General features: G+C 36.2%; 1 protein-coding gene across 1 annotated transcript; it reads left to right on the forward strand.

The window, feature by feature from the left end:
- The first annotated feature begins 1,812 nt into the window (after window positions 1-1,812).
- LOC121370583 (superoxide dismutase [Cu-Zn]-like) lies at window positions 1,813-21,772 on the forward strand. The gene is made up of 5 exons (XM_041495900.1): window positions 1,813-1,950; window positions 8,462-8,558; window positions 9,118-9,187; window positions 14,731-14,848; window positions 20,104-21,772. The coding sequence occupies exons 1-5, from the start codon at window positions 1,876-1,878 to the stop codon at window positions 20,209-20,211; spliced, it is 468 nt and encodes a 155-aa protein (XP_041351834.1). The 5' UTR covers window positions 1,813-1,875; the 3' UTR covers window positions 20,212-21,772.
- Window positions 21,773-22,285: the final 513 nt, after the last annotated feature.

Raw genomic sequence — 22,285 nt, forward strand, 5'->3', positions numbered from 1 at the left:
CCTGACACACTAGCTATGATTGATGAACAGTACCCAGAGACATCATGGACGTAGGTATACACCGATGGATCTGCAACTAATGCTGTGAAAAATTAAGGGGCTGGGATATACATCAAGGACTCTACTGGATATCGGGAGGAGGCAGATTTTTATACAGGAAAACAATGCACAAACTATGCTGCAGAGGTCGAGGCTCTCATTCATGCTGCCAACATCATCAGCACCAGATGGAAAAAACTGCCAACAGGTTGTCTTCGTGGCAGATACCGATGCCATATAACCGTAAATAAAATGTGTCGATTGCGTCGTTAAATAAAACATTTCCTTCCTTCCTTCCTTCCTTCCTTCCTTCCTTCCTTCCTTCCTTCCTTCCTTCCTTCCTTGCAATGGATCCCTGCTCACTGTGGCATACCTGGATATGATAATGTACACAGAGTAGCAAAACTGAGTGCAGCTAAAGAACAGGATAATAACTTGGTAACATATATGCATGTTTGAAGAGATGAAAACACATATTAAATCTCTCGATAGATCTCATAAACTAACTGATGGTTATTTCCAGCTAACTCGACTAAGAACTGGACACAACAGGCTGAACCATGCGCGCCAGCATATGCATAAGAGGTTGGTACCCTCTTCCATGTGCTCCTGTGGACAAGCAGAACAGACGACCGAATATGTGTGCGAAAATCTACAGCAGCTAAGGGACACTGCCTGGACAACTACACCAATACTCCAGAAGAAGCTGTACGGTACCAAAAGTGATCTAGAGGACAGTGGCATTCATAGTTACAGTCGGTCTCAACGTGTAACCGTCAAGCGAACGAAAAGAAGAAGAAGAAAAATCCCTTGCTGCATTAGAAAACATGTAGGGGTTTTCCTTTGACTACGAGTCCGAATTACCAAATGTTTGACATCCAATAGCCGATTATTAATTAAACAATGTGCTATAATCGTGTTGTTAAACAAAGCAAACTTTAACTTTACATGCGGTGAAATAGGCTACAGACCTGTGATGTCAAGAGAAGGAGGTGAACAGATCCACTATGCGAACAAAAATAATGGTGTGTTTTTTCTTTCTTTTTGCTGCACAAGAATAGGACCTCCACAAGTACTCAAGGGTCAAACTCGACCCGGACCCGAGTACCCGACCATTACACTTACACTAGATGATAATGAAACTAAGGAATAAAATAAAATTGCAATAGCATCTTGATTCCAGCGCTGAACATAAACGCCAAATTATGCCATTATATTGCATTTAGAAATCGGTTGATACGTTCAGTATTGTGACGGACGGCCGACCAGATTAAAAAGAGAAATTAGCACATGATCATATAATTATTGTATAACTTGTATTGCTGATTAGTTACTGCTGAAATTAATGCGCTACATTGTTTCACTTGTACGGGTACTCAAGTCTTGTGAACGGACTCGGCCCGTGCCCGAGTACTCGAGTACTCGTGGAGACTCTACACAAGAATAGCTTACGAGTATTTGATGCGCATATGCATATTTAATACAGAATCATTTTAAAAATATTATACAGTATTAATCAATTTTAATTAGGCCCTATCGCTAATAAAAACTTTGAAAACAAATTGTTGCCTTTCCATGTCACAGTGAAATTTAGTAAATGGACATTTTCATCGTGTATTGTGAAAATGACGACGATAAATTGTCACGAAATCAACGAAAAAGGCAAATAACTTAGCTAAATGCGTTGGTAATTTGTTTTTCTCGCGCTTCGGAGATCGCAATATCCTGTGTACTAAGGTACACAGCGATACGAGCTTCGGAAGTTGTCGAGCACACTCGAACGGAGCATTATTCTGTAAAGTCGCACATGCGTAGAATATACTGTTGTTAACAAACATGAGTGCTATCAAGGCCGTTTGTGTTTTGCGTGGGGATGGAGAAACAAGTGGAACGATTACTTTCAAGCAAACGGTAACTGTTATGTTGTCGTACGTATATATCAAAATGACAACTGTAATTTTATTAATATTTTAAAAAGCATTTAGGTCATTGCACGAAGGCCTGTAGAGTCGTGCAGTTATTGGAGTCACGTGATCTAGCCCAAGCCAAGCCAGGTGGCTGGTCAAACGTACCCAACCAAAACGTACCCAATTTCGACCAAAACGTACCCATGCTAAAATTCACTAGGTTTTGGTTGGTACGTTTTGGCAGGCATGAGTTCGACCCATACCCCCTTTCAATAGTTAGGGTAGTTTTAGGGTTAGGGTAGTCATTAGAGCCCTTTGATATATCATATAGAGGTATAGTTCACCACGGTAAACATCTACGGTCCGTTTTTTAACATTTTGACATTTATTGGACCCGATGTTTACAACTTGAACAGCAAAAACAAGCGTGCAGTTTCCGCCCAGATTTCAGGCGGAATCGATACAACCATGGAATTAATTATTTCGTGGCGAAATATGAGATGTACCAATAAATATAAACACTTACTGTATAAAGAAAACTTCCCGAGTCACGTTTTACGCATAAATAGACAGTTTGTCCAAATAGTAATCCTGCATTAATCCAATTTTCAGTTACGAACAAAATCTCGAATATTCCCGCCGGCCATTGTGAGCATATTTAAAATGTGATTGAAAACTGTTGGTGGAATCGGATTATTTTTATTATTATTCGTCTCGGGTTCACGAGTTTATTCCACGATATTTAATGGAATATCACGTTTTATAATAATAAATAAATAAACTTAATTAATGAATAATATTGTTTAAAAATCAATTAATTGATAATAAATTAATAATAACAATTAAATTTAACTGAATAAAACTCCTAAAATAACTAATGACCAGTAATTATAGCTAAAAAAAAGAAATGAAATTAAAACAAAAAAGAAGAGAAAAAAAAGAAGAAAAAAACCTTTGAAACACATGTAAGCAATGGCCTGTAATAATAATATTTAAAAACAATTACTAAAGGAAATAATAATTTTGGAAAAAGTAAATAAATGAAGGCCTTAAAATAAGTAATGACCTGTACTAACAATCATTATTTTTTTAATAATAATAAAAAATAATAATACACCCCAAAACTTTAATGTGATAATATTATTAACAATGCTTATAATGCAACCCACACAAAGCACATATGTAGAAACAAAAATAACAAAATAAATAAATTTAATAATCAATTCCATTCAGTTCCGCAATATTTCTTTTTACGTAAAATGCTTGATACGAATAATTCTCGTTCCGCAAAATTTTCATTCCGCATTTTCGATGTGCCAGGATAAAAATAGTTTTCAAATGTTTAAATGTGTCATCTTCAAACATCTAATCCTGGAAAGGTTACCAAAGGTATTGTACTTAATATTTTTGTCTAAAATTTATTAAAATATGTTGTTGTACGTGTTGAGGCTCTTAAATAAAGCACATATGCCTGATTTTATTAAATCGTGATTGCAAATGGAAAATTCGATCCAATGGATAAACGTTACGGCACAGCAATAAACATCACAATAATAAATATCGTGCCGGAGACGTTTATCTTGATGAACTAATAGAGGTAGACCTATGGGTCAAACGCTTTCTGGCTTGCTTGATGTGTTTAGGATCGATCCCCGTTGCTGACCCCATTGGGCTATTTCTTTTTCCAGCCAGTGCTCCACAACTGTTGTAATAAAGGCATTGGTATGTTACTATGTACTATCCTGTCTGTGGGATATAAATTAATATCCCTTGCTGTGATGTGGTGACAGTAGGTTTCCTTTTTATATATCTGTGTGGTCTGTAACCACATTTCTGACGCCATATAACCAAAGAAAAAATGTATTGAGTGCGTCGTTAAAATATAACATTTCCTTCCTTCCTATAGATCTGATATAGGGAGACCAGTTTTGGTGAGCATAAGCATTCGGTTGTTAAGCATATCAGTATTTATAAACAGACCATTGTTACCCAAATAGCTAACTTTTTATTAGTATTTCTACTCTTGAAATGAGCACTAAACTGGCTGCTATGTAGCCTGCATGAGTACTCTTGACTGTAAGAGAGCTAGACGGACATTTGGATGTTTGATCAGACGCTCTCATTACAGTCAGAGACAAAGCTATGTAATTTTTTCGCAATTGCTACCCGCCAAAGAGTAGTCTAAGATTCTCGCTCTTAATACCCCAACAATCCTATGTTTGACATCAAATATCCTTGACATCGATAATTTTTGAGTTCCTTGATTAAAAAAAAATCCACATATTAATCACTAACTCTATATACACACACTATAGAAAGAATCCCGACAGCACCCACATTCAACTAAGCTTCGGGAAACTCTGACAGCAGTTTACTAAGGTCGCTGACCTATATCATGACTTATAGCGTCACACGATTGCCCATTCGTAGATTCCATCATCCAGGGGCCGTCTCGTACAAAAATCACCCCAAAATTTTTTGTTTGTATATATATATATATATGGTACACAAACTAGAATACGTTTGAGTGCCACAATGAAGTTTTCAGTATTCGACCAGATGACCCAGTATGCGACCACTTTCTGATTACTTGGAACTAATAAAACTAAACTTTGAAGGTATTTTATAGTAAATGCAACATATATCAAACAACTAAAGTCCGAACCAAACTACGATAAATTACTTTCCTACCTTTAATTACTGTTAGATTCCCCCAAAATTTTGTCCAGAAATTTTTTAATCATGACACCACTAGACTACTAGATCACACTGATCGGCTATTGGATGTCAAATATTTATTAATTCTGGAAGACCTTTAATAATAATATATTTGTTGACGAGCACACAAACTACATTTACATAATAGCAGTGTTCAGGGGCTCCAGAAGTCATTAGCCGATGTCATTGAAGATACATTGCTTGAAAGAGTAAGTAAATCTAAATTGTTTAGTTTAATGCGTGATGAATCTACAGATGTTTCTGTTCATCAGAACATGATTGTGTACAATAGATTTTTAGAAACTATTTGTGGCACATGTGTACCGCCCATACAGAGTTTTTAGGCATTGAGCAGTTGGATGTTGCTGATGCTGAAATTAAGACACAGATGTAGATGGTCTAGTGGGGGTTTCAACAGACAGGAGTACAATCTGGGGTAGTGGCTAGGCTTAGAGAAGTAAAGCCAAGTGTTAGCTACTCACTGCATTTCTCAGAGATTAGCTTTAGGTTGTGATGCAGCAGCTGATGAAGTATCTTGTTAAGTTTCAGGAAGTTTTTAATTCTATGTTTAAATATTTTGATAAATCCCCCCAAAACATGGCAAAGTTGGAAACTACATGTATTCAGGAAATAGTTAAAAGCAACCAGGGAACTAGACTGAAACAGGTCTTTCATACTAGGTGGCTTAGTTTCAAATGGAGTGTGCAAGCTGTTGTAGATAACTATAGCAGTATAGTCAGTGTATTTATGGGACACCAGAGTGCAAAGGCCCCGTCAATGCACAAACCTATTACAACTTACAAATTGCTGTATGTTTGACATTTCTTTGCAGACATTCTGTCACACCTGGCTATACTGTGCAAGTACTTCCAAAGATCAGAACTCAATTTTACAAAAGTAAATCCACTGTTGCACTACACAGTGCAGATAATAGAAAAGTTGGCAGGCAGTAAGTCAGGTCCAAATATGTCAAACTTTCTTTCTACAGTATGTACGGTCCTATTTCTCCAGTCACCAACAATCTTGGATTAGTCTACCTTGAGTTAAATGGACACCAAATCAGGGATGAGATAAACCACAGGAAGGATGCAGAATCAGCATGTCAGCAGTTTTGGGGTAATTTAATTGGGAATCTAAAGGACTGATTTACATATAAAGGGGGTTTCTGTGGTGTTGTCGGCTCTAACCAAGCTATTTGAACCATCGCGCATTGTTGATAAGGACGAGCCGTTAGATGACTACACCACAGAAGTTTCCAAATATTTGGACAGGTGTGGGGATGGGCCAGTAAGCGTGGCAAACAGTGAGATAGAGAGTTTCTTGGCATTTGCAAAAATACAAATAAATGAAAATAAAACGTTTCAGTCTGTACAATAAACACTGCAGTTGTCAATAAAAAACAGGGCTACATATCCTACAATATGTAAGGCTGCCCAGAGGCTGACAGTAGTACCAGTGTCCACAGTGGACTGTGAGAGAGGTTTAAGCTGCCAAAACATAACAAAAACAGCCTCTCTACTCATACTCTGGAACATCAGACAGACAGACAGACAGACAAAACATTAAAAAAGCAATTCAACTACAACATGGCATTTGATAAAATGAGTGGACAAAATAAGAAGCATAATTCTAATGTAGAAGTATTAATGGATAATTAAACAGAGAAAGTAACTTATAACAATAAAATGAACAGTAATGACTGAACTAGTGCTGGTGTTTTAGTTTGTGCTATTAATGTACAATGTATATTGTTTAGATTTTGTGTTTACAGAGTGTGTATTTGTTATTTATCTATGTAGTTATAACTTATATGTATATGATCGAGTAAAATGGACCTTAAAACAATTGACTGATAGTGCTTGATTTTATTCAATAATAATAAACTTGTATGTTTGATATACGTGTGTGTGTGTTGCTTATACTTTTTCGATACAATACATGAAATGCAAAGTCCCATTTTAAAATATTTCAAATCCATAATAGTGGGATTTATCTTTTTTTATTTTTATCAGGCCCCTAGGAATGACTGGGAGTGAATTGGGGGGGGGGGGGGGGGGGGGGGGGGGGGGGGGACGGATCGGGTTGAGAAATAAACCTGCCATATAACATATCTTCAGATATTCCCCACCTGGCAACAGCAAAAATAACAGGCATTCGATCTTTTGTGCATTTTTATCTGCTGCTAAACAAAACAATTTTTCATTAATATGGGGAATAATTCCTACAACTTTTAGATTTTGTTGGACACAGAGTTACTCCTCTTGGTTCACTGTATGAAAAGTTGTTTGTTTAATGACACCACTATAGCACACTGATTAATTAATCATCGGCTATTGGATGTCAAACATTTGGTAATTCTGACAGCAGTCATCAGAGGAAACCTGCTACATTTTTCCATTAGCGTGAACTGCGCATGCTTCAGTAAACTAGTCTGGGAGTGTCAGTCCTCTTTGTGGTGATGCAAGAGGAATGGAATAAATTGGTGATGCAATAGGGAGGAAATTTCTAGTAAAGGATTTCACTGGGAGTGGCTATTCTCCTATATACAAGTCACTAGATAGCGATACATGGAATCATCCACTATTTTGCCAAATGCTCATTCGACTCATCATTGTGCAGAAATACAGCCCTGATCATGGTTTTGTTGTTCAGATTACATTGGATTTTCCATCACTTGCCTTAAAACATGTATCAGAAAAGATTTAATCAAATATGTAGTTTGATGGTAATTTGTAAAGAATTTTCTTTTTAAATTACATTAAATTAATGTTTTTGTATGAATTTTATCTTTATTCATTATGAAGTTACATGCCAGTTAATTGGTTCTCTTTTGACGCAAATGGATAAGTCTCAAAATTACAATTTTTTGCCTCAGTAAAATGTAATGGTGTGTGTGTGTGTGTGTGTGTGTATTTAATTTGGATATTGCAAATGCTACAGCAGTAGGTTACTAATAAAATAAATATTGAAAGAAAAATAAATCTGTGAAAAAAATATATGATGTACTTTTTTATATCACAAAGCATAAAGTGTACTTATTGTTTATTATAGTATTAGTAATATTTGGACATGTCATCATGTAAGTCTTGGTGTCATGACTTTAGATCTGATCTGTTCTTAATTCATGTTCTATGTCTTCTGCCGCCAAATGATAATCTGTAGTTCAAGCCAGCAGTGTCAGTGTTTTGTCACATTCGATTCAGTTTCAGTGCACTTATTTTTTAATTGGCACTATACACGCCAGACCCTAAAATTGAAGGTCGCCCAATCTTTGTCAAATTCTTAGTCACCCTTAGCCAATGGCGACTGCTAATTTTCACCCTGCCTAAGTAAGTGACATAATTAATCTGACGTCATGATGAGTGTGTTATACCTTAGCAGTTATTCTAGAATTTTTTTTAAAGTTCACTTGCCATTGGGCCAGTGGGTTTGAAAAGTCACTGACCATGGTGAAAAATTCACTTGCCCAATTTTAAAATTGACAAAACAATTTGATGATTGGTAAACTAAAATAGCCTTGGCTACATTCAGTTTTAAGTCAATGTAGGGTCCCTAAAAAGTTATTATCAATCTACAGAACAATTAAGATCAGTGTACCATACATGTATGTTTGAAGATTCACTCTTTCCTGAATTAAATTACGTATTCACGTCTTTGTCGAGAACAATTTCTTTCTTTCTTTAAATGAGGCCAGTAAATTTTGTGGTTGGACCAATTTTACAGATTTACTGGTCCCCTGTCCAGTGGCTGAAAATCCTTAATGTCAAGTTTCAACTCCTATATGTGTTATTTTTTAGAATGCCGATGGTCCAGTAACTGTTGAAGGAAGTATTTCTGGTTTGAAACCCGGAAAACATGGATTTCACGTTCATGAGTTTGGTGATAACACAAATGGTAAGTGACCAGCTACATCCCATGAATACATACATGTAGTACAGTGTTATTTTGTCAAAGCACAATTGCCTTCATAGTCTAGTGCAAGTTGATTTTATATATAATTTGTAATTTAATATGCATGTAATATACATGTATTTTGAACTATGTTACATGTATGGTTATTATATACAGTACACAAAAAAAAAAAACCCTTTAAAAAACAACAAAACAAAACGGGTGTTGGGTGAAGAGGAATGTACAGTTACATGTATATGATCCTTGTCTCTCAGTGATGCTGCCACTGTTCCCACCAGACAGAATCTGCTTCAGGCTAAAACGTTCAGACCATTACTTTATAATATTACTGTTTGTACAACACTGGATCATTTGGCAGATGGGTAACATGACCTCTTAAAAGAAAGGTGGTTGGTTGATTGAGGTGGCTGCTAAAGCAGGTTTGATTGTGTAACCTTTTAAGCTTAAAACAAATTATGTACCAAATTGAAGGTTGCTTGAAAATTAAATGGAAACATTTACAACGTGTGTAAATCCTGTCTGTCATGTTTTTATATTTTAGGTTGTACCAGTGCAGGTGGTCATTTCAATCCATTTGGTAAAGATCATGGGGCACCTGAAGATGAAAAGAGGTAAACCATGTTATTCCCCCACACGGCATTATTTCATGCATTGACAATTTGGAATTAATATTTGAATATACTGAGTAGGATTGAAGACAATAGACCTATCTCACATTCCATCTGCACACAAAGAGTAACGCCCTTTGCCAAATTTAACTGCATCATGGGAGATCTAACACTGTGGCATAACTATGACAGTTTCTTATGCGATGTGACTACATTCATTGGAGATGTGAACCTCTGGCAAAAATTTAGAAATGCACATTTCATATTAGATGGCTTAATGGCCATGAAAGTTGACATCGGAATGGTTTAATAGGTGGCTTAGAGCCATTTCTTTAAAGATTACAGTGTTCTCACTGCTCCATTTAAGCGGGGTGGGTTGCCGTGCTATTGCATTTTGGCGCCCATCTTTCATGTTTTACAGCCCCCTTTCATGTTCTGTCAGCACATCCCCACTCCATCTTTATTCTTCGTCTGATATTTTGTCTTCAGTTGCAGATTTAATTGGTCATAAGTCATGATTTTCACTTACTGCCATTTGTTTATTCAGCAATTCCTAATAAAATATTACACACACTTCATTTTATTAGGAATATCACCACTTATAAAAACAACGGAAATGGTAGTGGTCATCATTAAAATTGTTTATCTTGCGTGCCAAATAATATATACACTGCCTTTACAAAAACCAAACTATTTTTATCAGCTAGCAATATCAATGCGATTGATTCATTCAAAGAAGATAGAAATAAAAAGAACAGAAAAGCATTATTCCACTTTAAGATTTCACTTTTTAAAAATCTTTATTATTTTTCAGATATTGTGAAATCATTATTAAAATAATAATATTAAAACTTTGATTGGTTCACCAAAATGAATGCCCGTGAATGTCAGACCAACAATATCTCCGGTTTTGACAACTACATAATAGATGCATCAGTTTGACTTATAAGCAGAAATTAAAGATGTCCACCATGAACCAACTGAAATAGGAAATACAGCATTTGAGTTTTAGGCTTTTAATTGGGATACATTCATGATATTACTTTCTTATTAGTGGCTGTTTCTGTTTCCTCTGATGAGATTGATACATGATTGGTCTGCAATGTTTTAAGCTGTTACATTTATATACAATTAGTACAAACGTAGAAATAACCAATACATTGAAGACTCAGGATTAACATATGCTTTTTCCCCCTTTTTTTGACTAATTTACCCAATCCTGTGTTTTGTGGGATGGGGATTGCTTTTATTTTTGTTCCATAGAATGTTACTGTTACAGCTATATTTTCTCTGTTACATTTGACACAAAATTGGAATCCAACCTAGCATAATGTTGTGAATGGAACTATCTAGTAATGGAAATATTTAGATTTTAAAGAATAAGTACTTAATACAAATATCAGCTAGCAACATTTTTTTTTATTAATTCAGCATCCTCATATAATTTAAAATCGACTGACTACTCAGGTGATGTTATAATGCTTCTTTTAAGAAAATTTAACTAGTCAGGTATGAGGTACATGTACATGTAGAGTACACGACATATTTTTGCTAAAACAAAATTGCATATTAAATGGTTTACAAACATTGGCTTCTTTGAACTTTTTATTCACGTTTATTTTATAATACTTTTGAAGTGTTAGATACATGTAGCTGTTTGTTATTTTCAAATGTTTAATGAAGTTAGCAGCTGAATACAGGAGCAAAAGATTAAAATGTTAGTGTTCCCTAATGCTAGCTTAGACTATCAACTGTCACAACAAAGTCGGCCAACTCGACAGTTGTGTTGTAATTTTCCCAGCTCACGACTTATGATGGGAGCGCTCAAATTAACAACTAATTGGTCAGCAATCAACCGCGATCATGATCCACTGTAAACATGTTTATACCAACCATATTTACATACATATGTACACACATTTGTGCGTGCACACACACACTCCCACTCCCTCCCTCTACACATGCATGCCATATTAATACCGTAATTAAAAACAATAGGATAAAAATTCTATTCTAACATATTTTGATAAAAGTTATTTATATTAATTACTAATTTATGCAGAAGTACCCAATTAGTTACATATTTATTTCCAATTATGGTTCAAGCACGCTGTCCAAGCCATATACAAACTGCCTGTGAAAAACTAACGTTATTTAATTTTATTATTACATGAATAAAACCAGTTTGTATTGTAAAGGCTACCATTTGTGTTGAGCAGCAAGGAGTCTTTTATATATGAGTATAGTCACCTGTTTTAAGTGCCTATTTTACTGCTCCCCCCCCCCCCCCAATCATCTTTTTCATTCAATGGCTGCCCACATTATATATAATAGACGTCACATGTTGACCGTTTTATTAATTAAATATACCAATATACTTGTTGATTTTTAGCAGTAACGTGCATTAAATATCTTTGAATAGACATATCAATCCAAAAGCCTTGCCCAGTCACACCTTTAAAAGGTTTTTTTAACAGATGGTAGAAATTACCTCTATGTTTGTAATGTGTTGTTGGCCCATCACTGAAAACATGAAGTTTCCTCACAGCTGGATACTCCTATTTTATTGTTTTCAAGACTGGCTCCAAATGTCTGTCATTGGAGTGGCATCGCTTGAGGTGCTTGTGTCACAGGATCGAACCACTTCGGTGGATCCATTCACCTGATTGGTTTTCTTCTCGTTCCAACCAGTGCACCACAACTGGTCACAGACCGTGTTATGTGCTTTACTGTCTGTAGGAAAGTGCATATAAAACATCCCTCGCTGCATTAGGAGAATTGTAACATGTTTCCCCTGTTGACTACATGTCAGAATTAAAAAATGTTTGACATCTAATAGCTGATGATTAATTAATCAATGTGCTCTAGTGGTGTCATTAAACAAGAACAAAAACAAACTTTCTTTTTACCTGTTTTCATTCTACTGACAATATCTTTGTAAAAGAACTCTCTGCATTGCAGCCATAGAATTGATATTATAGTTCTTTTGCATTTAAGATAATTTAAAATGGAACATGTAGTTAATAACTAAACTTGACTTTTAGCTAGTTCCAGATTGTTGTATTTTTTTATATTGCCAGACACACATGTTTGATCATTTTATTTTTGGTGTGTGCCGATTCCTTTTCTTTAAAATCGTCTAATGTAGAGAAGTGAAAATTAAAAGTTTTTGGCAATTAGACTATCTTTCTTGGTGTTTGACTTCCAGGGGCCCTATTTTCAAAGCCATCTTAGCGCTACGAAATCGTAAAACCGTCGTAGGTTGTGACGTCACTACAGCGCACGCCATAGTGACGTCATAGCTTACGATGATTTCACGATTTCGTAGGCTAAGATAGCTTCGAAAATATGGGCCCTGGTTATGAATAACTGATTTTTTCCTAGTTTTGGGGAGTCCTTAAGTTACTTTTGTTAGCTATGAGTCTGCCAGATCGAGTCTCCGTTATTAGTCTATAGTACCTTTTCTTTTACATTTGAGCTGTTTGTGTTTTCAGTGATAGTGCCTGCTTCAGTTTCTTCTTTTTACGATAGTATTTCAATGGTCGCGCCTTACCCTTTGATGACCTGAACCTTTCTTAATAAAAAATAAAAGCCAATGATTCAAAACATTTCTGGTGACCTCAGATCACAATACATTCATGAGCAACCAGTTGTACTAAACACGCCACAACAGTAAGTACTAGACAGGTGGTTATCAAAATGAACACCCTTAGATGGATATTACTCATGGAAGTGTTCATTCACTACACAGAGGGAAATTGCATCACACTGCACCATTTCAACACTATGTTTCACTACACAGAGTAGAATTACAACACAATTGTCCACTTCAACACTATTACAACACAATTGTCCACTTCAACACTATGTTTCACTACACAGAGTGGAATTACAACACAATTTTCCACTTCATCATTATGTTTCACTACACAGAGTGGAATTACAACACAGTTGTCCACTTCATCACTGTTTCAATACACAGAGTGGAATTACAACACAATTGTCCACTTCATCACTGTTTCAATACACAGAGTGGAATTACAACACAATTGTCCACTTCATCACTATGTTTCACTACACAGAGTGGAATTACAACACAATTGTCCACTTCATCGCTATGTTTCACTACACAGTGGAATTACAACACAATTGTCCACTTCATCGCTATGTTTCACTACACAAAGTGGAATTACAACACAATTGTCCACTTCATCACTATGTTTCACTACACAGAGTGGAATTACAACACAATTGTCCACTTCATCACTATGTTTCACTACACAGAGTGGAATTACAACACATTTGACCACTTCATCACTATGTTTCACTACACAGAGTGGAATTACAACACAATTGACCACTTCATCACTATGTTTCACTGCACAGAGTGGAATTACATCTCTCCACTACTTTAACTTTCCACCACTTCAACACTCTTTCACTGCAAAGTTATGTTTTACAATCATTTCTCTTAATAGGTTAGGCGTAGAACATTTTGGTTGCCTCACATATATCACTCTACATTACTTCAACTAGGGATAGGACAATGGATTTTTTTAATTTTCAATTTTATTTTCAATATTTGGTCCATGGTTCTATTTGTTCATGATACATTCCACAAGTACACAAGCTATCTCACATTCATCATAATAAACTATTTTAGGAAGAAATTTAATTTTTAATGGTCACTTGTAAAATAATTTATAACTAAAGGACAAAACTTTCCTGACTAGAAAACAAATACATGTAATCATTTTACCATACTATGATAGCACTGCCTTACTGCATCATCAGAATTCCCAGCAGAATGCAAGCAACAAATATGCTGGTGTGCTGTTTTAAAACAAAAATAAAAATAAACCTTGGTGCACAAATTGACAAATGGTGCAGAGAACCATTGGCCAAAAATGGCGAATATCATGAACCATGGTTAATCGTCCTTCTCCTAGCTTCAACACTACTCTCAACAACTTCAACACTATTTTACATTACACATGGTGAAATTGCATCACTGTCCATTACTTTAACACTCTGAAATTGCAATTTATTCAATCTTCTTGAGGTTGCTTGCTTCAACTCAAGCATGTGGAGAACCCTATATAGAAAATGTTTGAAACCTATGAAAGCAATTTTAAATGTAACTCCTGGTGTAATCCTTCTTGATCATTTGTCATTGGGCTATTTCTCTTTCCAGCCAGTGCTCCACAACTGGTGTAACAAAGGCTGTGGTATGTACTATCCTGTCTGTAGGATTGTGCATATAAACGATCCCTGGCTGCTAATCGTAAATAGTAGCCCATGAAGTAACGACAGCTGGTTTCCTCTCTCATACCTGTGTGGTCATTAACCATATGTCCGATGCCATATAACCGTAAATAAAATGTGTTGAGTGCATCATTAAATAAAATATTTCCTTTCTTCCTTGATCATTTGTTTTTGCCATTCGATTTATATTTAACTGAAGCTAAAGGACTGTACAGTGTGTGTAAGATTTTTTTTTATTGTGATGATGATTCTAGATTAAGTTAATTGTATTTCATTGATAGGCATGTTGGAGACCTTGGCAATGCAGTAGCAGAGGAGAATGGAGTGGCAGAGATTAACAGGACTGACAAGTTAATTAGTCTGACAGGGGCCAACTCCATCATAGGCAGAACAATTGTGGTGAGTATCAAGTTAATTAGTCTGACAGGGGCCAACTCCATCATAGGCAGAACAGTTGTGGTGAGTAACAAGTTAATTAGTCTGACAGGGGCCAACTCCATCATAGGCAGAACAGTTGTGGTGAGTAACAAGTAGTCTGACAGGGGCCAACTCCATCATAGGTAGAACAGTTGTGGTGAGTATCAAGTTAATTAGTCTGACAGGGGCCAACTCCATCATAGGCAGAACAGTTGTGGTGAGTAACGGCCAACTCCATCATAGGCAGAGCAGTTGTGGTCAGTAACGAGTTCATTAGTCTGACAGGGGCCAACTCCATTATAGGCAGAGCAGTTGTGGTGAGTAACAAGTTAATTAGTCTGACAGGGGCCAACTCCATCATAGGCAGAACAGTTGTGGTGAGTAACAAGCTAATTAGTCTGACAGGGGCCAACTCCATCATAGGCAGAACAGTTGTGGTGAGTAACAAGCTAATTAGTCTGACAGGGGCCAACTCCATCATAGGCAGAACAGTTGTCAGTAAAAAGGTTTGGTGCAGTAAACATGATGTACATGTGGTGACATCATTTTCTAGGTTCACAAAACAGTGTGCAGGTTTTAATTAAATTAATGTAGCATCAACAATGACAATGATCAAAATGACGACAAAGGAGGCCTGAAAGAATACCTTTTTTTTTTCTTCTTTTTTCATCTTAACCTGACCTCTTTATCTATTTGCATTTCCCCCTTCTTCGCTGATCTGCTCCGAACGTCCCAACAGCCAATCATTGGCTAACTCTTCCATTTTACCCAGGGTACCATATTTCCGGTCATGTGGTTACGACTTTCTTCTGTTTAACGGTTTGGACATCATCTGTTATGCTCTGCATAATCCTAGTCATCCCAATTTATTAATGGATTAAGCTCATTTATTAGACCAGTAGACCAGTTTTGTCCCACGTATAGTTTTCTGGATGGGTTTTTTCCACAATGCATCGAAATACTGAGCTGGAATTTTGTGTATAGCTTTATATATCCTAATACAGATCAAGTTTAACCTTCATGATGATTTACCCATTTTTGACATAATTATTGCCCTTGAAAGTACATGTAGGAGATACCAAAATTAGTTTTCCCGACTTTTTCCCCCAATGCTACAAGATATTGAGATGGAATTTTGTGTATGGCTTTATCATATGATACACTATTATAGATCAAGTTTGACTTTCATGATGATTTACTCAGTTTTTACAGAATTACGTGTACATGTATGGCCTTTGAACTTAGGAGATACAGAAATTTGTTTTCTGGATTTTCTGAATTTTAAGTGTTGTTTTTCACTTTAAAATTTCTAGTGAGATGTCTCTGCAGCCATTTTAGCATAATGGTGCCGGTTTTGGTTTACCTTTGGAAGGTCTTGTACTTTCCATCTGTTGATTTACAGTTAAAGAATGTCTTCTACTTCGTCATTTATAACCTTGGTTTAGATTTCTAAATCTACGAAAATGTGTGTTAAATGTAAGCACTTTGCATCAGCATGACTTTTGCCCCCGTATTCAAAGGAACAATGATGTGATGAGTCCCGTGAACTTTCTTGGGATGAGTTCTTGGCATACAAGAAATTGCTGGACTTTCCATCATCTCCACCATCTTGGTCGGCCTTGGCTTCAGTTACAGAAGAGGCTTTAAAGGTCCTGATGACATTGGTGATGGAGTCGCAACTTTTGCCTTCATTGGCAGTTGCTGTCAGGACCCCTACGGCACCATTGGAATTTGCTTCTGGGTCGTCGGGTTCTTTACCAGACCCGGCAATGACTGGAAACCATGTGGTAATCCTATGACATTGCGTGATTGTCTTGCATTTGTATACAATGTCTTTCCATTGTGACCAAGGCCACCAGCTACTTCTAGGAAAGGATCGCAATTGTGTGTACGGTATGTAAGTCGGATTATTCTGATGATGTGGTGGTTAAAGGAAACATGTCACGTAAACCATATTTGGCACCAACCATGTACAATTAATTATAAATTGAATCACCTAAAAAAAAAAAATATAAAAAATTAATTACTTAAAATATCTCCATAAAAGAACCCCAGATACGAGCTCTTAGCGGAAATTGCCGATCTTTAATGAGCAGGGCAATCACGAGGTCCGTGACGTCAGAGACGCGTCGCTTGATCTGAAGCCTTACACTTAAAAGCATTAGTCCGTACCACTCATAAAGAATCTAAGACTTGCACAGCTTACCAAAACAATGAGTGTTCGTTCGCAAAACGTTTTGCCGTATCAATATGAGCTGTTAGTAAATGAAGAAAGACACACATTTACTTACAACAGTGATACTGATGAAAAAACGGATAGCGAGTCGGAGGGTGGAGAAACTGATGGTGCCAGACCAGACCGGTCGACCAATTTACAGCCCGGAGCCCGAAAGTAACCCGGAGACAAAACCAAAACTCGGATGCTAATGCCGAGGTGTATACTGTTCATATTTAGCATAAAGATACACCTCGATATGATGTATTTAAATATGTAAAAAATATAAATGTAGGACAAACATTTTTTGGTGGGTTTTTTTTTTAGAAAATATCGCATTTTTTATGTTCGGGCTGTACATAATGAAATCTGTATGCACAGTGTAAACAAACGCTCTAATTTACGACAAGGCGCTTCACTTTCATTAACCTGGCTTGTAAAACAACATAAATGACTTGAGAGTATAATCAACTTTTAAACTAAATATATTTCTATTTGCGTCAATAGAACGAAATGGGGTTATAGTATTTTTCTCTCATAAAAAAGTAGCATATTATTAGGCCTATTGGTAGGGTGCGTTAGAGTAAAAAACGACCACTCACGATACCCAAGTGATAATTTTCTTTTCTTTGGTACTACGTAATTGGTCAGTTTTGTAATTTTAGATGGGAAAGTCTACTTAATCAAGGGTTTTACAGCATTATTTACAGTAATGAAGCAGGGCGGCTGATAATGTCCATTAACATTGTACTATAGTCGCGATAGGTTACGCCACAATACCCTGTGATCTTAAAAAACTGGCACGTATTTTGTACGTATGTCTAGACCGTGGTAATCACTTACCTGGTCGATACCCTGCAATATACACCTGCCAATCAGGAATCACATGGGCAGGCCACGGAAAGAAAGGACCAATTAACTAAAACAACACTCCGATTCTCAAGTCAGCCCGTGGATGAAACATAATAGTTATTTCGACACCGACAGTAGTGGTTTATTTTGTATTGAACTTCGTGTTGCTTTGGGGCTTCGGGCGATGAGGAACGTTTTTGTGACGTATTCCGCCCGAAGATTAAAAACATTATTTAAAATTATTATTGTTTTCTACACGTTTTTAAAAACATATTTAAATACATCGTACTGAGATGTATCCACATGCCAAATCCCATGTTTGTATATGCCATATTTAATTACTTGTTGACGTTTCCTTCTTCGGACGGTGAATACAGATTTTGTTATGTAGGCCTACAGCCCTAACATGAAAAATCTTCTTTTTTTTCCAAAAAAATAAATAAATAAAACATTCTACATTTTTGTTTTTAACATATATAAATACATCATGCTGAGGTGTATCTTTGTGCCAAATATGTACAATGTACACCTCGGCATTCGCAACCGAGTACTGTTTTTGTTTCCGGTAACGTTCGGGCTCCGGGCTGTAAATAGGCTGACACCAAAGTACTATGCGGTGTTGGTGTCCAATCTTTTCTTTTGCGATAAAATACACGCGTCTTTCTTCGGATACAATCCTTTGGAAAACCATAAAAAGACAATCCCGATCGTTTAAAACTGTTTATTTTTACACCCAAAGGCCGCGCAGTACGGCACTGTTGGACTGAAAAGATCGTAAGCCCCTTACTCCATATATAAACAGTTAACAACAATGGAAGAGTACAGCGGCTCTGACGTCACTTCCCTTTTTTTCCGAACGCTCACGAAGAAATATGCATAAATCGTACTTTGATACTGATTAGCGTAATTTCTTCATTTTAAGTTAACTACACGTATTTTATTGTTATAAAGTTATTTGTATATTATTTTTATATCATTTTTCTTTTAAAATGAGCTATAATATGGTCTCGTGTCATGTTTCCTTTAAGAGTTTATCCACTGGGGAGCTTTTTGCTCACTTACTGTCAGATATGGATGATGAATTTAAGCATGATTGGCATTGTCGGGATTAGCCCTTTGTGGAATTCCATCATCTAACCCGATTTTCAACGTGGGTTTTAAGGACACTGCGCCGGTCGTGTATTCCGAGTTACTGTCAAAGTCATCAGTGCAAGTCAAATTGCCTGAAAAGATGGTTTGTTCTTTGGACACAACAATGATGTATTCATTGTATGTTTTGTCCTACTTAGATGTCTTTTTGGTGGCAGCATCCACTCGGGTTAAGGATCCCAAGATGGCGGGTGTGCTTGAAACCTGTGGTAAGATGTTATGTCATTTTACTATGTCCTGCTCTTCTGTTTTGGCTCAGCTTTTACAAGGTAGAATGTTGTTCCTTCTGGCTGTGTCGGCATTGGATTCGGTCCATCGGGTGTGGCTGTTGGTGCAACCATGGAGTTCTTCTCGGTTGTTTGCAGGACAGATTTTTTTCTGTTATAGAGAGCCATGACAAGGGCTTTCAATGTTGGCAACTACGAAGGTGTTACAAGTTATATCTTCCATGGAGAGTTTGAAAAGGAAGTCGTTCTCTCCATTGGCGTATCTGTATTTGGTGTGTCACGATACATATCCTACCTGGATCAATATGCATTTATACTGTTTAAACATTTGTGTGTCAACACTCATTTGATCAGAATATAGGTGATGTAGTTGTAATTTAATAAGATTTTGTTGAGAAAGAAGTACCATTCTTGACTTTCTTGGCATGTGGTAACCTTCTGGTAACCTGAACGGCCGTTTTCGACTTACTTCAATCCCTGATTAACCACTAGTATTCCCAGTATATTAACATACATGTACATAAATTTTAGTTGTATAGGATAAATATGAATTTAAAATGTTTGGATATTGTTTTTTAATCGTATCTGCTATCACTTTGCTTTAAACAGTCATTATAATAGGCTAATACAAACAGTGGTTGCAAGATAAAAATAGATATTGAATAAATTTAGAATAGTTTTATTCAGTTGTTGGTAATGGAAATCATTAAACTATCCATTAATACATTCATGCATCCCGCTAAATCGTTAATTTCTACTGGTATATTGAAATTTTATTGATGTTCTTTTTGTAGGTTCATGCCGATATAGATGATCTTGGTAAAGGAGGTCATGAGCTAAGCAAGACTACAGGCAATGCTGGAGCCCGACTGGCTTGTGGTGTCATTGGCATTACAAAGTAAACACAAACCTTATCCCAGTCCCTTGATGGTAGCATCGTGCTGGGCTGCATGTGCGCACTGGTGATTGACTACGTGTGTTGGAGAGGCAGTATTCCTGGAAACCCGGGTCTCTTACATTGTTGTATGTTGTTTGTTAGTACTCGGTATGTACAGTACTCAATAAGTAATCAAGGGGGTTATCCTATTTAAATCATGAAGCTTTTTGTTATTTTCTAAACAGAATTTGTGTTGAAATCTGTGTCTTTTTTTTTTCTTTTTTTTTGTGATGAATGTAAGAATAATTTGTAAATGGTTCCATGTTTGTTTTCTCTTTACTAGGAAAGATCTTCCCATTCAAGCACAAATATTATTTGTGTGGATGAACTATTTCTCGTACTTCGTACATGAATAGTGGAAACTACATAGATTTGTTTATTTCATTATTGTTCAGTTATTTACTTCCTGTCAATTTCATTCAATGTATGATCATGTTGTCTTATGCCTTGGAAATTACCGTTTTAACTATTTCACACATGCACATGTATGTTAAAGAATCATGAAAAAAATTCCTTTATTCTGAGTTAATATAGTTGCAGGTTTGTTAGTTCGACTTGATGCTGGCATTGTGAAAGCAATTTCAACTTCAGCTGCTTTGTGTGACTTTTTGTCTGCTAAATACAAGCGAACTAATTTAGGACTCTAGTTCAAAGATTTTGTAGGGATTTATCTTCTTTATCATTTTTTTTTTCAAATCCTGGATGGTAACAGTTATTCAAAGACAGTAAACTCTCTATATCTGGTGGTTTGAGATGTCGTTACATTTGAGATAATTAAACAGGTATTTTGTGGAGAAAAAAACGTGTGTATTTTGGAATAGGGGGATTTCAAATCAATTTGTTTCATCCAGTATTATTTGGTTGCAAGAAAATCAGTTTAATAATGAATATTATTGCAGAATTTTAAGTGCTAGTAGTGCTACTGAGGGTGGGGTTTTTTTTAGCTCCGCTATGACGTTTGTCATCTCCTAGAGTTTTGATTGGATAATTATTTTGATCCTCTAGTTACTCCTCTGTTACACACTTAATCCCAAACGGTGTCAGCCTCTTTTGACAATACACACTTTCAGAGGCCATCACTTTCAAGCAGATTAAACTACTAGTATTAATACTTGGCAATATCGGTTATAACAACTAATTACTCCTAAGTTGTAACAATATAAAGTGTTTGTGTTTTAAGTTAAAAGAAACAAATTAATGCATTCCAAATTTTGTCAGATAATTGGTTTATAATGATCAGACGAAAATAATAGAACTAAAATATGCTTGTCTATTGGGTTTCAAATAATTTTATTTGAAATTTCAACTTCAAGAAATGTATACAAAATATATGTTATTTGGGACTATATACGTGATTTGAGATGAGTGTATTTTTATAGATTATCTCGGGACACACTTCTTCCTTCAACATTTGACAAAATAGAGTTTGACATAGAGAATTTACTGTACTTAGAATATTTTTCTTATGTTTAAAAAAAGAAAGTATTTTAAAGGTATGTATGCTGAATAAAGATTGTGTAAAAGAACATTTTGTTGGTTATAGTGACTGCTCAAATGACTTTGTACCTGATTAATCTGGTGTTTCAATGGTCGAAATACTGCAGTCCTGACCAGTTTCAGCTGGTCAAAATCAATAGAGGCCGGGAAATTTTACATGGTGGCTGACTCCGTTGAATGTCTTAGATGGACTCTTTTTGCTTAACACCTGTTTATAAACGCACGCAGTCCAGTGATCTGATTTTTGGTCTTTATCTTATTTTTTGCTACTTTTTCTTCAAAATACCTATTTCTTTTCAACTTAACCTGACCTGAACAATGGCATATTCTCTATGTAAGTAGATTGGTCCCAACATCTGACATTTTGGTTTTACCAGCTGGTAGACGAAATTCCGGTACAGGTAAGAGACGGACACATTCCGGGGGTGACCAATGTGTTGGCGGACAACCCACAGTGGATGCTTGACCCACAAGCATTTCACTGGGTTTGTCGTCAATTGTGAACGCCGATTTCGTGCCTGTTTGCGACAAGGTTCAGTCGT

This window comes from Gigantopelta aegis, chromosome 4 (genome assembly GCF_016097555.1).
Source record: "Gigantopelta aegis isolate Gae_Host chromosome 4, Gae_host_genome, whole genome shotgun sequence".
NCBI classification, from domain to species: Eukaryota; Metazoa; Mollusca; class Gastropoda; order Neomphalida; family Peltospiridae; genus Gigantopelta; species Gigantopelta aegis.

Bases quoted from the DNA above. Each gene is read 5' to 3' on its own strand.
- LOC121370583 (XM_041495900.1), top strand. From the start codon at position 1,876: ATGAGTGCTATCAAGGCCGTTTGTGTTTTGCGTGGGGATGGAGAAACA. The intron at 8,559-9,117 runs GTAAGTGACCAG...TTTATATTTTAG, and splicing joins GTTTGGTGATAACACAAATG to GTTGTACCAGTGCAGGTGGT. The intron at 9,188-14,730 runs GTAAACCATGTT...TTTCATTGATAG, and splicing joins GCACCTGAAGATGAAAAGAG to GCATGTTGGAGACCTTGGCA.